The 21466-nt window shown below is 40.8% G+C and overlaps 1 protein-coding gene and 1 non-coding gene across 2 annotated transcripts; both read right to left on the reverse strand.

The window, feature by feature from the left end:
• Positions 1-3074: 3074 nt before the first annotated feature.
• Positions 3075-14318, reverse strand: Csta1 (cystatin A1). The gene is made up of 3 exons (NM_001033239.3): positions 14114-14318; positions 8103-8204; positions 3075-5498 (listed from the first exon to the last, which is right to left on the reverse strand). Exons 1-3 carry the CDS (start codon positions 14177-14179, stop codon positions 5373-5375), a joined length of 294 nt encoding a protein of 97 aa, NP_001028411.1. The 5' UTR covers positions 14180-14318; the 3' UTR covers positions 3075-5372.
• A 6682-nt stretch (positions 14319-21000) lies between these two features.
• On the reverse strand, positions 21001-21103 carry Gm23080. The gene has a single exon (XR_003952059.1). It is a non-coding gene; the product is annotated as a U6 spliceosomal RNA (small nuclear RNA).
• Between the last annotated feature and the right edge of the window lie 363 nt (positions 21104-21466).

Below are 21466 nucleotides of genomic sequence, written 5' to 3' on the forward strand. Positions count from 1 at the left end.
TCCCTCTTTTCTTCCAGATTCCAAGATGCCTTCCAGGCTCGAACCCAGACATGTGAGCCGCTGGCCGGCCTCAACATGAAGTGTCCTTCCTTATCTTTTTGGATAACTTTTGGCTGAGAGTTATTTTATTCGATATTGGAATGGCTACTCCAGTTTGTTTCTTGGGATTATTTCCTTGGAAAATTGATTTCTAACCTTTTACTCTGAGGTAGTGCCCGTCTTTGTCACTGAGGTCCATTTCCTGTATGCAGTAAAATGCTGGGTCCTGTTTACATATCCAGTCTGCTAGTTTATGTCTTTTTATTGGGGAATCGAGTCCACTGATGTTAAGAGACAGTAAGGAAAAGTGATTGTTACTTCCTTTTATTTTTGTTATTAGAGGTGGAATTATGTTTGTGTGGCTATCTTCTTTTGGGTTTGTTGAATGATTATTTTCTTGCTTTTTTTCTAGGGTGTAGTTTCCCTCCTTGTGTTGGTGTTTTCCTTCTAATATCCTTCGTAGGGCTGGATTTATGGAAATATATTGTGTAAATTTGGTTTTGTCATGGAATACTTTGGTTTCTCCATCTATGGTAATTGAGAGTTTTGCTAGGTGTAGTAGCCTGGGCTGGCATTTGTATTCTCTTAGGGTCTGTAGGACATCTACCCAGGATCTTCTAGCTTTCATAGTCTCTGTTGAGAAATCTGGTGTAATTCTGATAGATCTGCCTTTATGTTACTTGACCTTTTCCCCTTACTGCTTTTATTATTCTTTCTTTGTTTTATGCATTTGGTGTTTTGGTTATTATGTGACAGGAAGAATTTCTTCTCCGGTCCAATCTATTTGGAGTTCTGTAGGCCTCTTGAATAGTTCATGGACATCTCTTTCTTTAGGTTAGGGAAGTTTTCTTCTATAATTTTGTTGAAGATATTTACTAGCCTTTTAAGTTGGGAATCCTCACTCACTTATAAACCTATTATCCTTAGGTTTTGTCTTCTCATTGTGTCCTGGATTTCCTGGATTTTTTGGGTTAGGAGCTTTTTGCTTTTTGCATTTTTTTTGACTGTTGGGTCAATGTTTTCTATGGTATACTCTGCATCTGAGATTCTCTCTTCTATCCCTTGTATTCTGTTGGTGATGCTTGCATCTCTGACTCCTGATCTCTTTCCTAGGTTTTTAAACTCCAGAGTTGTCTCCCTTTGGGATTTCTTTATTGTTTCTATTTCTATTTTTAGATCGTGGATGGTTTTATTCATTTCCTTCACCTGTTTGTGTTTTCCTCTGTAATTCTTTAAGGGATTTTAGATCTGAATCTTGCTTTTCCAGTGTGTTGGGAATATCCAGGACTTGCTATGGTGGGAGTACTGGGTTCTGATGATGCCAAGTAACCTTGGTTTCTGTTGCTTATGTTCTTACACTTGCCTCCTACCATCTGATTACCTCTAGTACTCCCTGCCCTCGATATATCTGCATGTATCCTGTCCTTCCTGTGATCCTGGTTGTATCATAACTCCTCAAAGTTCAGCTGTCTCTGTGATCCTGAGATCCTGGGTATGTCCAAACTCCTGGGAGTCAAGCTGCCTCTGGGACCCTGAGATCCTGGTGTGACCAAGCTCCTGTGATCCTGTGATTCTATAGTCATGTGATCCTGTGGTCCTGGGCATGTTAGAGCATCTGGGAGTAGAGCTTCCTCTGAGTGTTATGAGACTGGCTGCAGAGTTCACACCCAACCAAGGTCTGTTCAGGGCACCAGCCCAGACCAGAAGGAACCCGTGGCACTGGTTAGTCGGAGTTCCTGGGTACCTGGGTCCCACTGGTCCCAGTTATTACCTGTGAGGCAGAGGCAGGCGGATTTCTGAGTAGTTCGAGGCCAGGTCTACAAAGTGACTCTCAGGACAGCCAGGGCTATACAGAGAAATCCTGTCTTGAAAAACAAACAAACAAACAAACAAACAAACAAACAAACAAAAAACAAAAAAAGACACTTGTCTTTCACCTGCTCAAACAAGAAGCAAAAATTCATCCTTAACCGATCTGTGCACCTTGTAGTATCCATACAAATATCTTTATAGAACTAAATATTGGTTTATTCATTTCCTTCACCTGTTTGTGTTTTCCTCTGTAATTCTTTAAGGGATTTTTGTGTTTCCTCTTTAAGGGATTTTAGATGTTTACCTGTGTTCTCCTGCATTTCTTTAAGGGTGTTATTTATGTCCTTCTTAAAGTCCTCTGTCATCATCATGAGAAGTGATTTTAGATCTGAATCTTGCTTTTAGTATCCATACAAATATCTTTATAGAACTAAATATTGGTTGTAAGATTCACATATTACAGAATGAAACACCAACAATACAGCTATGACAAGATTCACTCTTGGGAATGTGGAGATGACCTGCTGTTCCAGCTCCCTGCCTGATCCTGCCTCACCTGATGGTGTTTCCAGAGACTTGCTCCCAGAACAGCTTCAGGAATGAGTGCTAATCCCTGATGACCTCAATTCATGCAGCCTTTCATATGGTTCCAGACAGAACTTCAGTTAAGTCCTGAACTTTCTCAACATACAAAGACTGGCAACAAGTGCTACAGATAGCTTTCTTAAGTCTACTCATTTTTTTTTTTCCTTCTAATTTTCTTACCCCAATCCACTGCTTAAAAAGAAAAAAAGAAATTCTTCTTCCAGATTCAACAGGAAGCAGTCATAAAAAAATCATTGACAGAATCTCTTAAGTTAGGGTACCTAGTTTAGTTATTTTATAAATTATAGATGTCATTTTAAGGAATAATTTAGAAATGGTTGTAATTTTGGACAAGGAGGAAACTAAACAGAGAGCTTAGACTTAGGAATTTCTATATTTCCTTTTCTCTTCTTTATTCTTCTTTCTTTTTTATGTAAAGGGAAGGAAGTTTAAAAGAAAAAAAAGGGTTGGCATAGAGTAATATTACTGAAATTTTATAAATGGGATAGATGGCTTAATTTACTCTTAAACAAAACATTTTATAGCCATAACCTTACATTGGTAAAAAACTCTTATATTTTGATACAGAATTGAAGTTATATCTTTTACATTGGTACAGAATTTTGGATATTAATACAAGTTTAAGGTTTTTATTGGTATAAATCTTTATGCACTGATACAAAATTTTAAATTAATTTTGTTACTCTTAGATAGGCACAGTGCCTATGCAGCTCATTTAAGAATACAAGGCTTAGACCCAGTCCTTTTTAACAGCTGCTATTACAAAATGTTTAAAATGATTAAGTAATACAGGTTAATAGTCAGTCAAACTCATGATCATGTTAGACTCTAATGTAGTTATTTACAATAAAGTATTATCAAGGTTACTCAAGTAGTAAATAGCTAGAAACAATAATGCTTAACAATTCAGTTATGCTATATGTAGATAGATGGTCTTCAAAAGCAACAAACTATAACATTTAATGTTACTTCATAAATAATAGATCTTTTGACTATGAGACATGTCTGCTCCTGACAGTACTCCCATCCATTTCAAGGAAGGAAATGAACATCACTACCTACATATGGGGTTGCCTCAAATGTGACAAGCTAGCCATTGGACAAGAAATGCCCCAATTTCATCTACAGACAGAACACCATCCAAAAAGGACAAACAAACACAGGATAGTTAACTGCTATGCTCTGCCAAGATAAAATAAACTAGTTCTTCATAATTTCCACTTCACTTAAGGTCTCTCAGATTCTCTGGGCCAGAAGGCTGAACACAGATGCTCCAACTTTATAAGAAATATTGGGGGTTGTCCGGGCAGTCAGCTGTCTCTGCCAGTTGTTTAAGTTTTGGAAGCTGTGTCTTTGTGCTTCCTACATATTCAAGCAATATTTACTTCCTTCTCAAATCTCTGACAGGGAAGAATATACTAATTATGATCTCACAACTGAACTTAAGTTGCTTAACGTTAAAGAAAATGTTCTAGACTTGAAAAGATGGTTTTGTAATGGTAATAAAAGTTAAAAATCAAACATTTTTTAGGTGCAGAATTCTAAAGTCTTTAAGTTAGGATAAATCACAGAATACTTTACCTAAATTGTCAAATATGATGGACTGGATGTTATAAGTGTATATCATACCTTATAATTTACATAATTGTTATAATTGTGTTCAAATTATATCTAAGAGAAAAGAGCCTTTTATTAGAATCCTGGTACTCACTAGTGCAAATCCCTCCTGGACTAAAAGGGGGAATTGTTGAGGTTTTGTCTTTTACTGTTTATTGTAATGCTGACCTCCAAGATTTGGAGTCTGCACATACCCTAAGGGACCCTGCCCCCACTTAATTATATTTGGTAAATAAAGATGCCAGCAGCCAATAGTTGTGGAGAAGAGACATCGGTGGGGTTTAGGTTTCCCCAGGCTAGAGACCACGAGGAAGGAACAGGAGGAGAGAGAGATGTCATGGGCTAGAGGCCAAGAGAACATGGCCCATAGGGCTGTCTTATGGGCAGTACTGATGAAACTAAGTAATAACTTGGGTTATGGAGGGTAGATAGTTGCCAGCTATAATGCTGCCTAAGGCATATTAAAATACATAGGATGTGTGTTTCATTTGAAAACCTAACTCGTGGGAAGAAAGACCATGCTGTGATTTTAAAACTATTTTTTTTACTACATTTTATCAAAAATTACATTATTATAACAATTTGAGAGGCTTGAGTGGCACCTGGAGACTAGATGTCAGTGCGTCATCAATGTACATTTCCTGGTCTCGATTGTTGGTTTTTGGCTGTGCAGGAGAAGGGTCTCGTGGGAAGCTCACACAAATATTTGCACTACTGAGTACCAGAAAGCCTTTGTTGGTGATGGAAAATCACTGCAACTGACTCTCAAGTGCAGTGGAAGCATGGGGGAAAGGGAGAGGGCAGCTTCTTTAAACATTATGATTGTTTTAAAACATGACTTGTAAAATACAAATTTAATTTTCAAATATGAAGGCAGAGTTGACATGCTGGGTTCTGGGCAACCGAAGGGACCAAGGAGTGAGCTTCCCTGACAACCACCAGTGCACCTGCAGTGAGGAAGGGATGATAAGATCCTTTATGCAGTTGCAACTGAGCCGTAGTCTTTATAAGGTTTCTAGATGGAATCACTTATTGTGGAGCTTCTACTCTGAACCATGAACACTATGCCCTCTTTGGCAGCATGTATATTAAAAATTGGAATGATACAGAGATTACCCTTGCCCAAGGAGGGTACAAATTCAAGAAACAATCCGTGTTTAAAAACAATTGTTTACAAAGTAAAGGTTGACACAATACTGAGAAACAAGGGAAGTAAACAGTTATTTGGAGAATATTTCTTTATTGATGGCCGAATCAGTTTACAATGAGAGGAATCAGGTCACTTTAGAATTTGCTGCTTAGAAGTAGGTCAGCTCATCATCCTCGGTTTTGTTAGTCTGGTAACCAGTAAGTTCCAAATTATTCTTTCCAGAAAGATCCTTGAAGACTTTTATGTGGGTGAAACAACCACCCCCTACATCCATCTGAAAGACATAAAAGAAGAAAGAAGAAAGAAAGAAAGATAGACAGAAAGAAAGACAGAAAGAAAGAAAAGAGAAAGAAAGAAGGAAAGGGGAATTATTCACATGGATCTCCATTGTGTGACAGTTTTCCTTTCTTGTTAAGACTTAATGTATAAAGGTCTCCTGAAATACCATTTCTGGCCCAAGCCAGGATCCATGAACTGAACTTCCAACAACTTGTACATTAGGAAAAAGAGCAGCTAACGGTATGGCAGTAAATATATTTCCTAGATGTATTTTTAATACCTTTTCGAAAAGGATTTTATTCAATTTATGTGTATTTAAGTGCAAGATTTGGAGTCTGCACTGAAGACATCAGAAGAGGGGGTCAAATCCCCCAAACTGGAGTTTGAGATGGTTGTGAGCTGCCATGTGGGTGCTGAGACCCAAACCCAGGTCCTCTGCAAGAGTAGCCAGTGCTCCTACCCACCAACCCATTTCTCCATCTGAATTTTCATTAAAGTCTTGGCACAGATTACATTCCAGAGTTACATTTTATTTTCCTCATGCCTGGAACAAGAACAGAGGGTAGCCTATATTTTGGGTGATTCTGTTTTCTGACTTCTAAGTTAAGAGAAAAAGTGGCTAAGTTTTATTTTATGGAATTTTTTATGAGGATTAAGTAAAGAGGGGTGTGGCTTGCTTGTAGGTATGAACAGATTGAACAAGCAGAATAATGGAACAAAGAGCAACCCTGGGACAACCTAACATCGAGGCTTATGGTACTCTATTACTGTCTTAGCGGGGATTCAAGACAGATAGAAAACCCTACCAGTAACAAATGAAATCTAGGGACTGGCTGGGAGCAGTGGGGTCAAGAGCCAGCCTGCAGGAGAGAAGGAGGGAACTAAGGCTCAATAGCAGAATGGAGGGTGAGGGAGAGAACGGGGGCTGGGGCTTGGGGAAGCAAACAACCACATTGAAATAGTGTGGTCAGGAGAAGACATTTCCAAGATCGTTTTCTGATGAAACTTTTTATTAATGAAATATGTGAGGGAGTTAATATGAAATGTTCATATTTGGATAATCAAAGTTATTAAAATAATCCTAATTTTGGTGAAAATTTTCCTATCTTTGAGTATAATCATTTTTTTCCTGTAATTTTTTCTCAGATGTGAAGAAAGATCATGGAAGGAAGCAGTCCCTTCTGAGGACACAGCTGGGGTTAGCTCATGTGTTTCTTTGGGCCTCGAACATATCAGGAACTCAAATTTGATTGAACTGAGCTGGTCCAGTCCTTATATACAACCCAGCTTTGAGAGTGGCTCATGTTGAGCTGGCTAGTTCAGCTCATGTCATTAAAACAAACAAACAAACAAACAAACAAACAAACTAACTAAACACATTAAAAACACATAGCTTAAGTAACTATTTTTTAAAAAGAAACAAATGCCACTGTGCCTTGGTCCAATGACAAAGCAGAGGAGGTAAAGGCACTTGACTGTTATCTTTTCAGTCAGGGTTGGCATTGTTTAATACAAAGAGATAAATACAGCTCCTATTTATTACCCATGGTTGGGTTTTTGAGTTGGTTCCTTTGACATTGGTTCACAAGAATGTCAAAATATTTTTTTTTTCATTAGAACTTAATAAGGAAACCATGTAATTTAATTTTTGATTTAAAAATTGTTTTAAATTTAAAAAGTTGCGTGTATGGCTGTGTGTCTGTGTATGGCTATGCACACATAGGAGCAGGTGCCCTCAGAGACCAGAGGTATCAGGTCTTTATCGCTGGGGGTTACAACTGATTGTGAGCAACCTGATGTGGGTCCTAGACAAGCTTGGGGTTTCTGCAAAAGCTGCATTCACTTTTGACAGTTGAGTCATTTCTCCAGCTCCTAAAATGTATTTATAAAATACTATAAGTATGGCTTTATACTGTTGCTGGAGTGCCATCAGTTGGACCTGCTTGAGCTATGAATAGAATGATTTGGGGGCTGGAGAGATGGCTCAGTAGTTAAGAGCACTGACTGCTCTTCCAGAAGTCCTGAGTTCAATTCCCAGCAACCACATGCTGGCTCACAGCCATTTATAATGGGACCTGGTGCCCTCTTCTGGCATGCAGGCATACATGTGGACAGAGCACTCACATGCATAAAAATAATAAAAAAATATTATTTAAGTGTTATTAATAACTACTCATTTAAAGGATGAAACTGGCTCATTCTTTCAGCTAATTATTGAAGTCCTTTTTACGTGCATTTAATTTGAACACACGGAATTAGGAAGTTATGAGGTAAAAAAATGCTCTAAGACACTGGCCAATTCCCATACCCTAAAACACTAGCCTCCACATCCACCTGACAGAATAAACAGCCATGGCTGCAAACCAATGTCTGAGCTGTCACACCATCTTTTTCTACAGGGTTCTAGAAATTAAGAACCACATAAGAAAGCTTTCTGTATTCAGGAGAAAAAAAAAAAGGTAACTATTCTATTGTCCGATGGATTAGGGAGTCTTCCATTTGCAAGTGGCTTAATTAAAGACCAGTGGAAGAAATGAAGGTACAGTTGGGGGCAACAGGAAACAATCACAACAGTGCTTGAGGGAGGGTGGTGTCTAACCTTAATGAAGTAATTGACTCCAGCGACAACTTGAGTTTTATACTCAACGGCTTTGAATATTTCATATTTCTCATTGGTTTCCTCTTCGAGCTGTGCTTTGACCTTATGAAGAGAAAGTAAGAGATGATGTTAGGGCTGTGTTGACTCAGTTTACCTGAGTCACAAATCTGGGAACTTCATCCTGCTGAGAGTGCTCAGAGATGCTAATATGCCTGGGCTGGCAGCTCCAGCTTCTAATCCCAGAACTTGAAAGACTGAGGCAGGAGAATGTCATTCAAGAGCCCTTTGAGCTATATAGCAAGTTCCAGGCTACTTGGGACTAAAAATTAAGATCCTGTATCAAAAATCAAAACAACAAACTAAACTAAAAACTATATAATCTTTTTCCCCCAATACAAAAACCTTTACACAGGCATGAGGCTGAATTAATATCAAATCACTGCAGTATTACACAATAGGCATAGTTTAGGCCAGCCCAATAGCTAAGCAAGTAAAGTTGCTTGCCACTAAGAAAGTGTGACAACCTGAATTCCATCTCTGGGACCCACACGGTGGAAGGCGAGAATGCATTCCTGCAAGTTGTTCTGTGATCTACACATACACACACACACACACACACACACACACACACACACACACACACACACACCCCTATGGCAGGGGATGGAAGCTTAGATGCTCTCATTGCTGAAAGGAGTTTGTCTCACATTCAGTGTGTAGACATTTACTGAATGTTATGTATCCACCCTTTCTTCAGGTGCTCAGCTAGACCCTATAGACTAGGATCTGTTATGATCACTAGGGCTCAATTTCTGCTATTAGCCAAGCTCCAGGTTTCTACCAGGGCTGGAAAGGGGCAAGAGCTCACATCTCAGGATGGAGGATGTTGAGGGTAAGGAGGGGGTTTGGGATCTAGCTGTTGGTCATGCAGATCCATCAGGTCCCCTGCTCTCTTGATTCAGCCCTCAAAATTTCTGGTGTTGCCAATTCCAGCCATTAAAAAATTTATCTCCTGTGTGAGCTTGGATGTGCTCTCTATGGCTCAGCCTCAATCTAGACGTCTCTCAGTTTTTAATCTTACCCCCATTCACATCCTTCAGGAAGTGTCTACTGATTTCCTGTTACTTTTCTCAAGTTCCCCTCAATCCTTTCCTACCCCTGGAAGGAAAACCAACTCTATCTTCGGTATATCCTCTCCATTGAGAAGTTGGTGCAGTGCTCTCTGATGAAGCATTTGGATGCTTCTAGCTTCAGTCAGGTCTCCAGGGTACCTAGAGTTCTCTTTAGACCCTCTGAATCTCTCTTCTCAGCAGGAAGATGTTTTCAATCCTTCTTTGCTGGTCCCTCAGTGGACTGTTAGAACTATTTTCAAATGCATCTTCAGACTGAGTTCTCATATTTGATTAAGTTCCAACAGGTACCACTCATTTGCCCCCAAAGCCTCCAGAATAGGTGGGGGGCAACAGTTGCTTTGTTGAAATGGAAAATAAACCTTTAAGTCTGGGAAAGAGGACAGGAAGTGAGAGGGAAAAGACTGGACTGGCAAGAGGCAGGGTGCAGGAGAGGAGCCATGGACAGCTGTCCAGAGAAAGGCTGAGTGGGAAGAGGGGTATCCCTTAGGCTCTCTGCGTCCTGATGCTTTTGAGTGGCCAATGGAAGGATGCCAGCACTGGCTACCCACTGGGCTAGAAAGACCTAATCTCTACACTAATCCTCAAACTGATTTATTGAGCCTCATTTTACAAGTAAGGAACTTGAGGAACTTGGTTAAGGTTAAAAATCATTGATCATTGTCAGAACGATTTTAAAACCTTTTGATAACAAGTTTCTGAGCTATAATCTGTTGGGTTTTAAGTCTTGGTTATTTTTGAATTTTGTTTTATTTTTCATGTTAATTATGTGCCTGTGTGTGGGTGTGTGTACATGTGAGTGTAGGTACCCATGGAGTCCAGAAGAGATGCCTGGCCAATGTCTGGTTCATTGTGGAAGATGTAGCCTCTCTCCCATTTGTAGTAAGACACATTTGTGTCTTTAATGGAGGATTCTACAGTCCTGGGTGATGCTGGGCAGTTGGGAAGTAGGGGAAGAGGTGAGTGGGGAGATTGTTAGCGATAATTTAAGAATCAGAAAGTAGCTTGGCATTGAGCAAAACTCCAGGAGGGTTACCGGAAGGTACCAGAAGGTGTTTGTGGAGCCTGGTGTGACAGAGAGGACTTGTGCTGTACCCAGTTGCTGCTGTCCCTGCAGTGTCTCATGGTAGCTGGAGTCTATGCATTTGCCACTTTGTCCTCCCTCAGAGGAAGGGGCACCTGGTACATTTACTCCAGAGTTCAGTTTTTCCAAGTAGTGTGAATCTCTCTGAGTTGTTAGTTTTCTAGGATATGAAGAATCGAGCCATGGAGGCATCCACACCAATGCATTTCCCAAGCCTGCAGTCATTTTCAGAGCAGAATGGATAGAAGATGCTGGATGCAAGCTAGATAGATGTTATTTAAGGAAATTTCCAACAAGAAAAGAGAGTTCGGAGGCTTATGCAAATATGGTAAGGCTGGTGGGGCATGTCTTATGGACGTTTGTCAACCAATATGCTTAGAAGGAAATATGAAGAAAAACACACAGGACACAAGAAAATCAAGTTACTAGACTATGAGTGGAGGGAAAGAGAGCGTAGGACTGAAGGAAGTAGTAAGACCTGAAGCAATATGATAAGCTAGGGTGTTGTTCCCTTGCAGATGCCAGCAATTTTCTAAGCAGGGTAAGAACTGAGAAACTTGCTGGGAAGACCGTGGAAGGCAGGGTGGGGTGGGAGGCAGGGGCAGAGGGTATAGATCTCTAGAAAAACAACAGCAAATAGAAGTAAAGGGATGCTGTGTGTCCCCAGGGTCCTGCTGAGACATGGATATTCTTGTATCACATTGGAATGGTGAACTTTCTGTGGTTCTGTGACTCCCTGGAGCAGAAGTGGAGGAGGAGGGAGGACAGAGAGGGAATGATCTCTAACTGAAGATTGGAATGTCATGGATCACAGGATCATAGGAATTAGAGTGGAGGAGTATAGGAAAACATCCATCTTGGACAAGTGACCAGAAGGATCGAGGCTTTTTCTGATAAGACCGGAGGGGTAGGTGCCTTGAGATTCTGGTGCGGCTGAATGGCAGGTTCTCTGGGGATGGGACAACAGAATTGACTGACCAGAAAGTTTAGGTTGGAGAGAAAGGAACATAAATCTGTAGATGAGGTCAATGGGAGCCATGGCTCGCTAAAGCTCAGGGTGTGCCCAGCTGCACGGAGGTATTTGTGTGGTGTCCTGGCCAACGAAGCTCATGCTTAGTGTGTTCGCCAGGGGTGGAGCTCACCGACCAGGTTTCTGCGTGAGGATGAGCAAATGCAGTGTGCACATACATTTGCATGTGTAATCACAGCCTGTGCTTCTAAAAATAATCCTTAAAATAACATTCCTTTCCCTCCAATAAACATACTTGGAATTCTCATCCAGTGGCTATTTACATAGTCAATAAAAGATCACCAGCAGCCGGGCGTGGTGGCGCACACCTTTAGTCCCAGCACTTGGAAGGCAGAGGCAGGCGGATTTCTGATTTCGAGGCCAGCCTGGACTACAAAGTGAGTTCCAGGACAGCCAGGGCTATACAGAGAAACCCTGTCTCGGGGGGGGGCGGGGGGGAGATGAAACATAGTCAAAAAAAAAAAAAAAGTAACTTGAAAACAAGTCATAACACAGAAGCAGGGGGTTTGGGGCCGGAAGAGTAAGCGTCCACAGAGAAGGGAAGTTTGCTGCATTCCCTCCTTCTGATTTCTGCAGAGCTCCCCAGTGTGCTGAGGCTGTGCAGTAGGAAAGGACAGGTTAGTTTATTATATGGGTGACTCTTTTTTTTTTTTTTTTTTTTTTGGTTTTTCGAGACAGGGTTTCTCCGTATAGCCCTGGCTGTCCTGGAACTCACTCTGTAGACCAGGCTGGCCTCGAACTCAGAAATATGCCTGCCTCTGCCTCCCAAGTGCTGGGATTAAAGGTGTGCGCCATCACGCCCAGTTATCTGGGTGACTCTTAAACATCTTGAGTATAAGTTTCATCATCAAAAATAGGATGGAACGCATCCTTGCATGCCAAGGGGCTTTGAAGATCAACTGAGAGGTGGGACAGAAATCAAGGCTTTTAAAACAGCAAAGCTCCTTCCCAGGCTAAGACGACCTTGTTAATATCTGTGTCTCATTCTACTTCTCTGGAGCTGCAAGAACACACTTCTAAATATATTTTATTACTCAAGATGTGGTCCACAGATGGTGTCCTTAGCAAGGTAAGTCCTTTCAGCTTTCAGTAGCTTCCTATCTTAAAAATTATATGATCAAACTACATTTTATGTATATATAAAATCCTCAGAGAACTAATGAGAATATCCATGTTTGAAATTATCCTAGCCAGGCAGGATGACACACTCCTGAAGCCCAAGGTACTTGGGAGGCTAGAGGCAAAAGCATTACTAGAACCTGTGAGGTTTGGACTACTCTGAGAAATAGCAAGACCCCTGTTTCAAAAGAGCGGTTATTCTAGATAATCAGACGATCAACTCTTAAAAGCCATTTAAATCTGCTGTCACGTTTTAATTCATAGTAAAGTATCTCTTAGAGACCCTGCTCTTGGAACATCTCAGGGGGATTTTTTTTTTTATATCAGTCAACATGAAAATCAACCACGTCTCATTGGTGTATTTGTTCTCGAAATAATATTTCTGCATGTTATTTTAGTTAGTCCTTTTAGGTCTTTCTTCTTACAGGTGAAATGGAGGACGTTTCCTTCCTTGGCATCCTATTTTAGGGTCCCATCTCCCCCAAGCCTTCTAGGATGCCAGATATATCAGTTCCTACAGGAAAGTGAAGTCATGGGTAGGAGTGCCCACAGTCCCAGAGACCTTGGAAGCTCTCTTCAGTCAGATCAGTATTTTATCCAGGGCAACAGGTGACTCATGTGCACATTTGAGGTTGACAACATCAATATGATGTGAGGATCCTCATGAAGGTATAAATATTTAATATTTCTCAAAAATAAAATGCTCCAAAATATTTATTGGAATAAACCAATGAGTGAGAACTATTTAGCCTTAAATATTTAGTCATTAATTTTAGGACTGTGACCCCCTGTAGAATGTTCAGTGCCCTAAGCATGAAGGCTCCCATTTGTTCTAGTCACATAAGATCTGATGGTGCCTAGCATGGTGGCACATGCCTGTAATCCCAGCACTTGAGAAGTTGAGGCAGCAGGAGTTCCTTCAGTTTGAGGCTAGCCTGAGTTACCTGCAGGCTAGACCATCTAGGAAGACCAAGTCTCAAAGAAACAAACATACACACACACAAGGAAACAAATGCACAAACAAGCAAATAAACAAATAGCAAACCCAACTGATCTTGCCTGTCAGGATGATTTGGCTTCAGAGAAGAAAACAACATGATGTAAGAAAATAAAGTGACATATTGCAAACCTACCTTCATAATTCTCCTTTGTAAAACATGTAACACGATCCATCTTTTTATACAGATGATAGTTAAGCAACATGTATTAACCTGCTAGAAACATTGAGTTCTATTTGACTGTGATGGTTTGGTGGGTGTAGCATCCTGGAATCAGTTCAGGGATCCTTAACAACCTTAGGAGCCTCCATATATCAGCTTCAACAAGAGCGACTGGAAAATTCCATCAGTCATTAGAGCTCCTGGGAGCAGATGTGTGAGGTGTAGAGACGATCCAGCATGAATTCACCTTCAGCTACTGGGGAAACTGAGGCTGCAGTAAAAAGTGTGGCTTGGCTGATTTTACTCTTGGGGTGTTAACATTTCTCTGAAAGGCTCAATGTTCCACTTTTAGCTGTTATAAAAGTCTGAACAAAACCTGTATTTCTGGTTTCTGTGATATTTCACACTCATAGGGCAGGGCCAAATTATGAATCAAATTCTGAAAATTTGTTTTGGATCAAGCCTTATCCTGAAGTACATCGACTCACCCGGTCAGCAATCTCCTGGACTTCTGCTGTGGCAGGTCTGGCCTCCGTCAAGCCTCCGGGTATCATTCTGATCACAAGTTGCTTCTTTGCTGGGCAGGATGCTGAGAAGAAATGATCTGGCAAGCAGGGAGACTTAGGATTTTAAAGGTATCCATAAACTCCTCCTATGAAATGTCTAATCACCACAGTATCTGAGGGAATGGGGAAATGAGTGTGGCCTCGGGCAAGCCTTATTGCATCCCTTAGAGGAAATGCTGAGTGAAGTTGAAAAGAAATGAGGTGGTGGACTTGATCAAGAAGGTGTGCCCAGGACTCAGGTATGGTGAACATGGCTCCTCCCTGCACTCTGTGTGAATAAGGTCATCCTGTTGTGTCATAAGAGGAAGAACATGTATAACCTGCATCAATATGTTAAACCTCAAAGACTTCTTTAAAGAGAATACTTAATAATGTCAAGGCTGGTTGCTCAGGATCCACCCAAATTTATAAAGATAATGAAACTGTCTGTAGTGGATTTTTCCTTGCAGTTTCTAAAATGTTTATCCCCAAACATGAAGAATAACATGGCAAACACCATCATTTCTTCTGCTACTATTGATTTTGTTGTTGTTGTTGTTGTTGTTGTTTTTTTTTTTTTTGAGACAGAGTTATTCTGTGAAACAGTCCCTACCTTTCCTGGAACTCACTCTGTAGACCTGGCTGGCCTTAAACTTACAAACATCTGCCTTCCTCTGCCTCCCAAGTGCTGGGATTAAAGACATGGCTTGTGTTCTTTTGTATTTAGACAATCCTAGAAATCAAGATAAACATGATAAATGCACATATTTGAAAATAGCCAAAATTTTTCTCACTAGGGAGATGAGACTCTGTCAAAAAAAAAAAGAACAAAAACAAAAACAAAACAAACAAACAAAAAAAAACAACCCAAAAAAACCAAAAAAACTGCTAAATCACCTTTTGTTAGATGTATAGTACCCAGAGTGTCTGTAATCTTTATATAGCACCAGATTCTTAGACTTCTTTAAAGAAAACCCTGTGTATCAACTGACACAAGCAAGGATGCATTCCATCCTATTTTTTGATGATGAAACATATTTAAGAGCCAGCACTTGTCACTCTGCCTCCTGACAGAAGTTTGAAGTTTGACTTACAGAAAAGAAATACAGCTGTCTAAAAAGAAGCAAAGGGGACTTGGCGTGAGGGGCCACTGTCTGTTGATATGTTCTGATGCTTTGGAGAAGAAGGAAACATAGCTATGTGCCCTGAATGATGCAGACACCTGCATGCTTCCTTTTTTCCCCTGTGCTTTCCCCTATACAACCTCTTTGTACCCTATGAGTTGACCAAGATGAAACTTTGTGGATGAGACCCCCTCTACTGTCATGTGCTCAAGCAGTGCTTCTTGGGTAAATCCTGGACTCCTCCCGACTAGCTGTCGTCTCATAAACATTGATCTTCAAGCACTGAGAGGCCAGGACTTCAGTGTCAGCAGGAACTTTGGCTCATGATTCCAGGGTACATTTGTCATGGTGGGGAAGGCATGGCGGTAGGTGAGAGGCAGCTGGTTTCATGTGTTTGGTGTTAGGAGGCAGAGTGACACATGCTGGCTCTCAGCTCACTTTCTCATTTTTATTCAGTCTAGGACCATGGTATGATGTCACCTATATATAAAATGGGTCTTTCCATCTTAAATGACCCAATATTGAACATGATTCAGTGAGGTATAGATTTGTATCCGGGTCTTTCAACCATATCTCATCAAGTTGGCAGGATTAACAATCATGATTTTCAACCAGACTTATAATAGATGATTTCACTGGAGATAGACTTTTGATAATATGAGGCACAAGCTTTCCTTGAACTCCCCATGTGCCCCATCTTGACTTTGAACTCGTGATCCTCTTGAATCTGCCTCTAAAATTCTGGGATTATGAACATGTGCCTCTATGCCCAATGCTAACATCTGCCAATTTTAAATGGCTTGTTTTTGAAAATTTCTTTGCTAATGTTCAGAATCAGTAAATGACACTTTAAGGTTGGGGATGTAGCTCAGTGTTAGAGCTCTTTGCAAAGCTTGCTCAAGGCACTAGGTTCAATCCCTAGTGCTACCAAGAAAAATAGTCTTTCCCAAGGCAGATCATAGAACCATACCTGATCCTTTAAAGACAGCTAGAAACCTTGTCTGAAACTTCCTCTGCCCTTTGGGTAGGTCTTGACCCTGAACAGGATGTTTAACCAGCCTTGCCTGGTAGTAGGTCATAAAATCTTCATTCTAGGTGAGGTTCTGCCTGGTACCATAGAGACGGACCGCCTACCAGACAACCAAGAATCTGAACAGACCAGACTTGCTAGTTCTCCTACCTAGTCTTTTACCAGTAGGCCATAAACCTCCCTGTCCAGTCACATCATCAGTTGTAGCTGTCCATTTTGGATAAAATAAAACCATTGAAAATGTGCCTCTGCTGTTCTTGGGTATTTAGGACTCCATTTCCAAAGTGTCCTGTGTCATTTAAAACTTTGATTACATAAACCTGCCCCACTTTGTGTGTGTGTGTGCATGCGTGCATGCTGTCTTTTGTCATAGGAGTGTGAACCTTAGAAAGTAGAGGATGAGTCTTACCCTCTTGCATGCCCCTACATGACATTCATTGTAATGATTCATTTTGCACTGAGTCAAAAGTTTGAAATATGCTTCTTTGACACACCTATCTTAAAAAAAAAAAAAGGCCGTGGTTCATCCTGTATTTGTTGTGTTTATTGTATGGACAACTACAGAGAACTAGATGTTGACATTTGTCTTAGTTAAAAAGAACAGACACCATGACCATGTCAACTCATATACAACATTTAATTGGGGCTGGCTTACAGGTTTGGAGTTTCAGTCCATTATCATCAAGGTGGGAGCATGAACGCATCTAGAGTTCTGTATCTTCATCTAAAAGCTGATAGGAGACTTAATTCCAGGCAGCTAGGATGAAGTTTGTTTGTTTTTTTGTTTTTTTGTTTTGTTTTTTTTTTTTTGTTTTTGAGACAGGGTTTCTTTGTGTAGCCTTGGCTGTTGGCTGTCCTGGAACTCACTGTGTAGACTAGGCTGGCTTCGAATCAGAAATCTGTCTGCCTCTGCCTCCCAAATTCTGGGATTAAAGGTATGCACCACCACTGCCTGGCTAGGATGAGGTTCTTAAAGCCCATGCCCAGCGTGACACACCTACTCCAACAAGGCCACACCTCCAAATAGTGCCATTCACTGGGCCAAGCATATTCAAACCATGCCAACATTCTAAGATTGTCGGGCAGGTGTGGTGGTGCTTGCCTTTAATTTCAGCACATGAGAGGCAGAGGTACATGGAATTTTCTGAGTTCAAGGCTAGCCTGATCTACATAGTGATTTCCATATTAGTCAGAGCTTCTCAGTGAAACAATGTCACACACACATACAAAAATAAACAAATAAATAAAAGTTAAAAATAAATAAATAAAAGAAAGCCCTGGGAAGGAGCTTTGGTCTTTTAAGACCCTTGATTTCTGTCCCACCTCTCAGTTCATCTTCACAGCCCCCAGACAGGCAAAGATGTATTCCATCCTATTTTTAGATGATGAAAATAAGAAACTATCCTGTCCTTTCCCTCTGCACAGCCTTAGCACACTGGGGGAGCTCTGCAGGTATCAGAGAGAAGGAATTCAGCAAACTTGCCTTCTCAGTGGAAGCCAGGTCCTCAGGCTTAAATCACCATGTGAGATGCATAGCCAACAGCCAGTCCATAGGGGCTTTTCCTGAGTCTCTCCTAGGATTTCAACATCTGGCTACAAACCATAAAAGCTACTTAATGGGCTGAAAGAAACAGCCTCTTTTACATGGAAATTAACAGTGTAGAGGAAATCAATATATCAAGGGAATATTATAAAATAAAACTTAATTAAGTACTGTTTCATGATCACAGGTTTAAGACCAAAAAGGACATTAGGCACTGCTGCCAAGCCCTTTACTGTCAGGTGAGCAGGTACAGGGTGGTGGCTCAGCTCCCAGATGTTACTTATCTGTCCTGTCTTGCAGGAGACAGCCTGAGGGCACAATTCCCACTAAAGTGTTGGGAGGCAGAGAAGCAGGCAGTAAAATGTGCATTTTTAGAAAGCATTTTATCAATCACAGCAATAATTCCCCTTCAAAGAACACCATGGATCCTATACTACAAGAAAACCCTTGTTAAGTCAGGAAATTCAGTCTACTCCTCCAAGATGATGGTCACTTGGGTCCCCACACAGTGTCAGGCCAGAGGGGGTTATTGTATCCCTAGAATCAGCTGAAGAGTCCGAGACAAATATCGCCACTCTGTGTCGTTTGTACATGTCAAATACTTTGTATTTACTGATCAAACCTATTTACAGACATACCTATTTGGGTCCTTCATTGCAAATCATCATAATATTGATTTTTGCTTTGTTTTTATTTTTTCTCGAGTGTGTGTGTGTGTGTGTGTGTGTGTTTATGTGCATTTTTATTTTTGAGGTAGGTTTTAATGGGTAGCCCCAACTAGCTTGGAACTTTCTTTTTTGTTTTTTTGTTTGTTTGTTTTTGTTTTTTGTTTTGTTTTGTTTTGTTTTTGAGACAGGGTTTCTCTGTGTATCCCTGGCTGTCCTGGAACTCACTCTGTAGTCCAAGCTGGCCTCAAACTCAGAAATCTGCCTGCCTCTGCCTCTTGAGTGCAGGGATTGAAGGCGTGCGCCCCCTCTGCCCAGCATGCTTGGAACTTTCTAAATAGCCAAGGCTGTGCTCTTGAATGATTCTCCTGCTCAGACTTCCAAATTCTGAGGTTATCGCCTTGAGGCTTGAGTCTGAGCACTCTCAGCAGGATGAGGTTTCCAGATTCGTGACTCAGGTAAGATGAGTCAACAAAGCCCTAACATCATCACTTTCTCCTCATAAGGTCTGGCCTCAGCTCAAAGAGAAAACCTATATGAAAAATTCAGAGCCATCAAGTATAAATCTCAAGTCGTAGCTGGAGTCAATTACTTCATTAAGGTTAGACACCAACCTCCCTCAAGCACTGTTGTGATTGTTTCCTGTTGCCCCAACTGTAGTATCATTTCTACTTTTCTTTTTTTTTTTTCTTTTTCTTTTTTATTTTTTTTTCAAGACAGGGTTTCTCTGTGCAGTCCTGGCTGTCCTGGAACTCACTCTGTAGACCAGACTGTCCTCGAACTCAGAAATCTGGTCTTTAATTAAGACACTTGGAATTGGAAGATCCCCAAATCCATTGGTTGACAAGTTAGTTACCTTGTTTTATCTAGTGAATACAGAAAGCTTTCTTCAGACCTATGGTAAGAAGTCAGTGTGATCTCTCTCTCTCTCTCTCTCTCTCCCTCCCTCCCTCCCCCCCCCACACACATCCACACACACACATCCACACACACACACACAAGCACATGTTTGTGCATCATGTAAACACACATACTTTTTGTATGATTCTGATCAGAGTGACATATTTAATGGTAAACTTTGGTTATTAGCATTTGAAGATTAAGGTAGGAAGGGATATCAGAACACAATATCTACTGTAGAACACAAAACTATTATTGTTCCCATAAAGAAAAATATAGTAGTTCTTATCCAGATGGCCTCTATCCCAGGTTCATGCCCCAAAACCACTGGGAGTGTTACCCTGATGGAACCTAAGCTGCTTTACATTACAAAGGAGGCAGCCTGGTGTGCATTCACAATGTAGGTTATAACACAGTAAAAATATGGGGACCATACAGTCCATATTCTCTAAAGACAATCTGAGTTTCTTTTCCCTTATCAAACGATATGCCCATTTTTCTCCTAACTTAGAAGTCAGAAAACAGAATCACCAGAAACACAGGATTCCCTCTGCTCCTCTCCAGGCATCATGAAAATAAAATGTAACTCTGGAATGTAACCCATGGCAAGATTTTAATGTAAAGTACAATAAATTAAATCCAGATGAAGAAATGGTTTACTGGGTAGGAACTCTGGCTGTTCCTGCAGAGGACCTGGGTTTGGGTCTCAGCACCCACATGGCAGCTCACAACTATTTCAAACTCCAGTTCATTGGGATTTAACACCCTCTTCTGAGGTCTTCAGACATTGCATGCATGTGATACATTTAAATACAAGTAGGCAAAAACATTTATACAAATAAATTGAATAAAATGTTTTTCTAAAAGGTATTAAAAGTACATCTAGGAAATACGTTTTCTGCCATACTGTTAGTTTCTCTTTCTCCTAACATAAGGGTGGATGGAAATTTAGTTACCAGGTGCTGCCTTGGGCCAGCAGTGTTGTTTCATCAGAGCTTGGCATATCAAATCTTGATGAGAAAGAAGATCTGTCATACCATGGAGATCCAGGAGCATAATCTTCCTTCCTTCCTTCCTTCCTTCCTTCCTTCCTTCCTTCCTTCCTTCCTTCCTTCCTTCCTTCCTTCCCTCCTTCCTTCCCTTCTGCCCACCTTCCCTCCCTCCCTCTTCTTTCTTTCTTTCCTTCTTTCTTTCTTTCTTTCTTTCTTTCTTTCTTTCTTTCTTTCTTTCTTTCTTTCTTTCTTTCTCTCTCTCTCTCTCTCTCTCTCTCTCTCTCTCTCTCTCTCTCTCTCTCTCCTTTTATGTCTTTCAGATGGATGTAGGTAGTGGTTGTTACCTCCACCTAAGAGTGGTATTTGGAGAGAAAACAATTTGGAACTTAGTGGTTACCTGACTAACAAAACCAGGAATGATGAGCTTTCCTACTTCTAAGCAGCAAATTCCAATGTGATCTCATCCCTCTCATTGTAAAGAGATGCGGCCATCAATAAAGAAGCAATCTTGAAATAACTCTTTTCCTCCATCGTCACTCAGTATTGTGTTGACCTTTATTTCCTAGATAATTGCTTTTAAATATGGAATATTTCATCAATTTGCATGTCATCCTTGGGAAAGGGCCATGCTTCCCTGTATCATTCCAATTTTTAATATATGTACTGCCAAAGAGGGCACAGTGTTCTTGGTTCAGAGTAGAAACTCCACAATGAATGATACCAACTGGAAACCTTAGAAAACCTACGGCTCAGTTGCAACTGTGTAAAGGATCTTATCACCCCTTCCTCACTGCAGGTGCACTGGTGGCTGTCAGGAAGCTCACTCCTTGGTCCCTTCAGTTGCCCAGGACTCAGCATGTCATCTCTGGCTTCCATATTTAAAATTAAATTTGTTTTTTTACAAGTCTTGTTTTAAAACAATCCTAACGTGTAAAGAAGGGCCCCCTCCCCTCCCCCATGCTTCCCTCTCACTTGAGAGTCAGTTGCAGTGATTTCTCATCACCTACAAATACTTCCTAGTGTTCAATAGTGTGAATAGCAA

The sequence above is a fragment of the Mus musculus genome, chromosome 16 (assembly GCF_000001635.26).
Source record: "Mus musculus strain C57BL/6J chromosome 16, GRCm38.p6 C57BL/6J".
NCBI classification, from domain to species: Eukaryota; Metazoa; Chordata; class Mammalia; order Rodentia; family Muridae; genus Mus; species Mus musculus.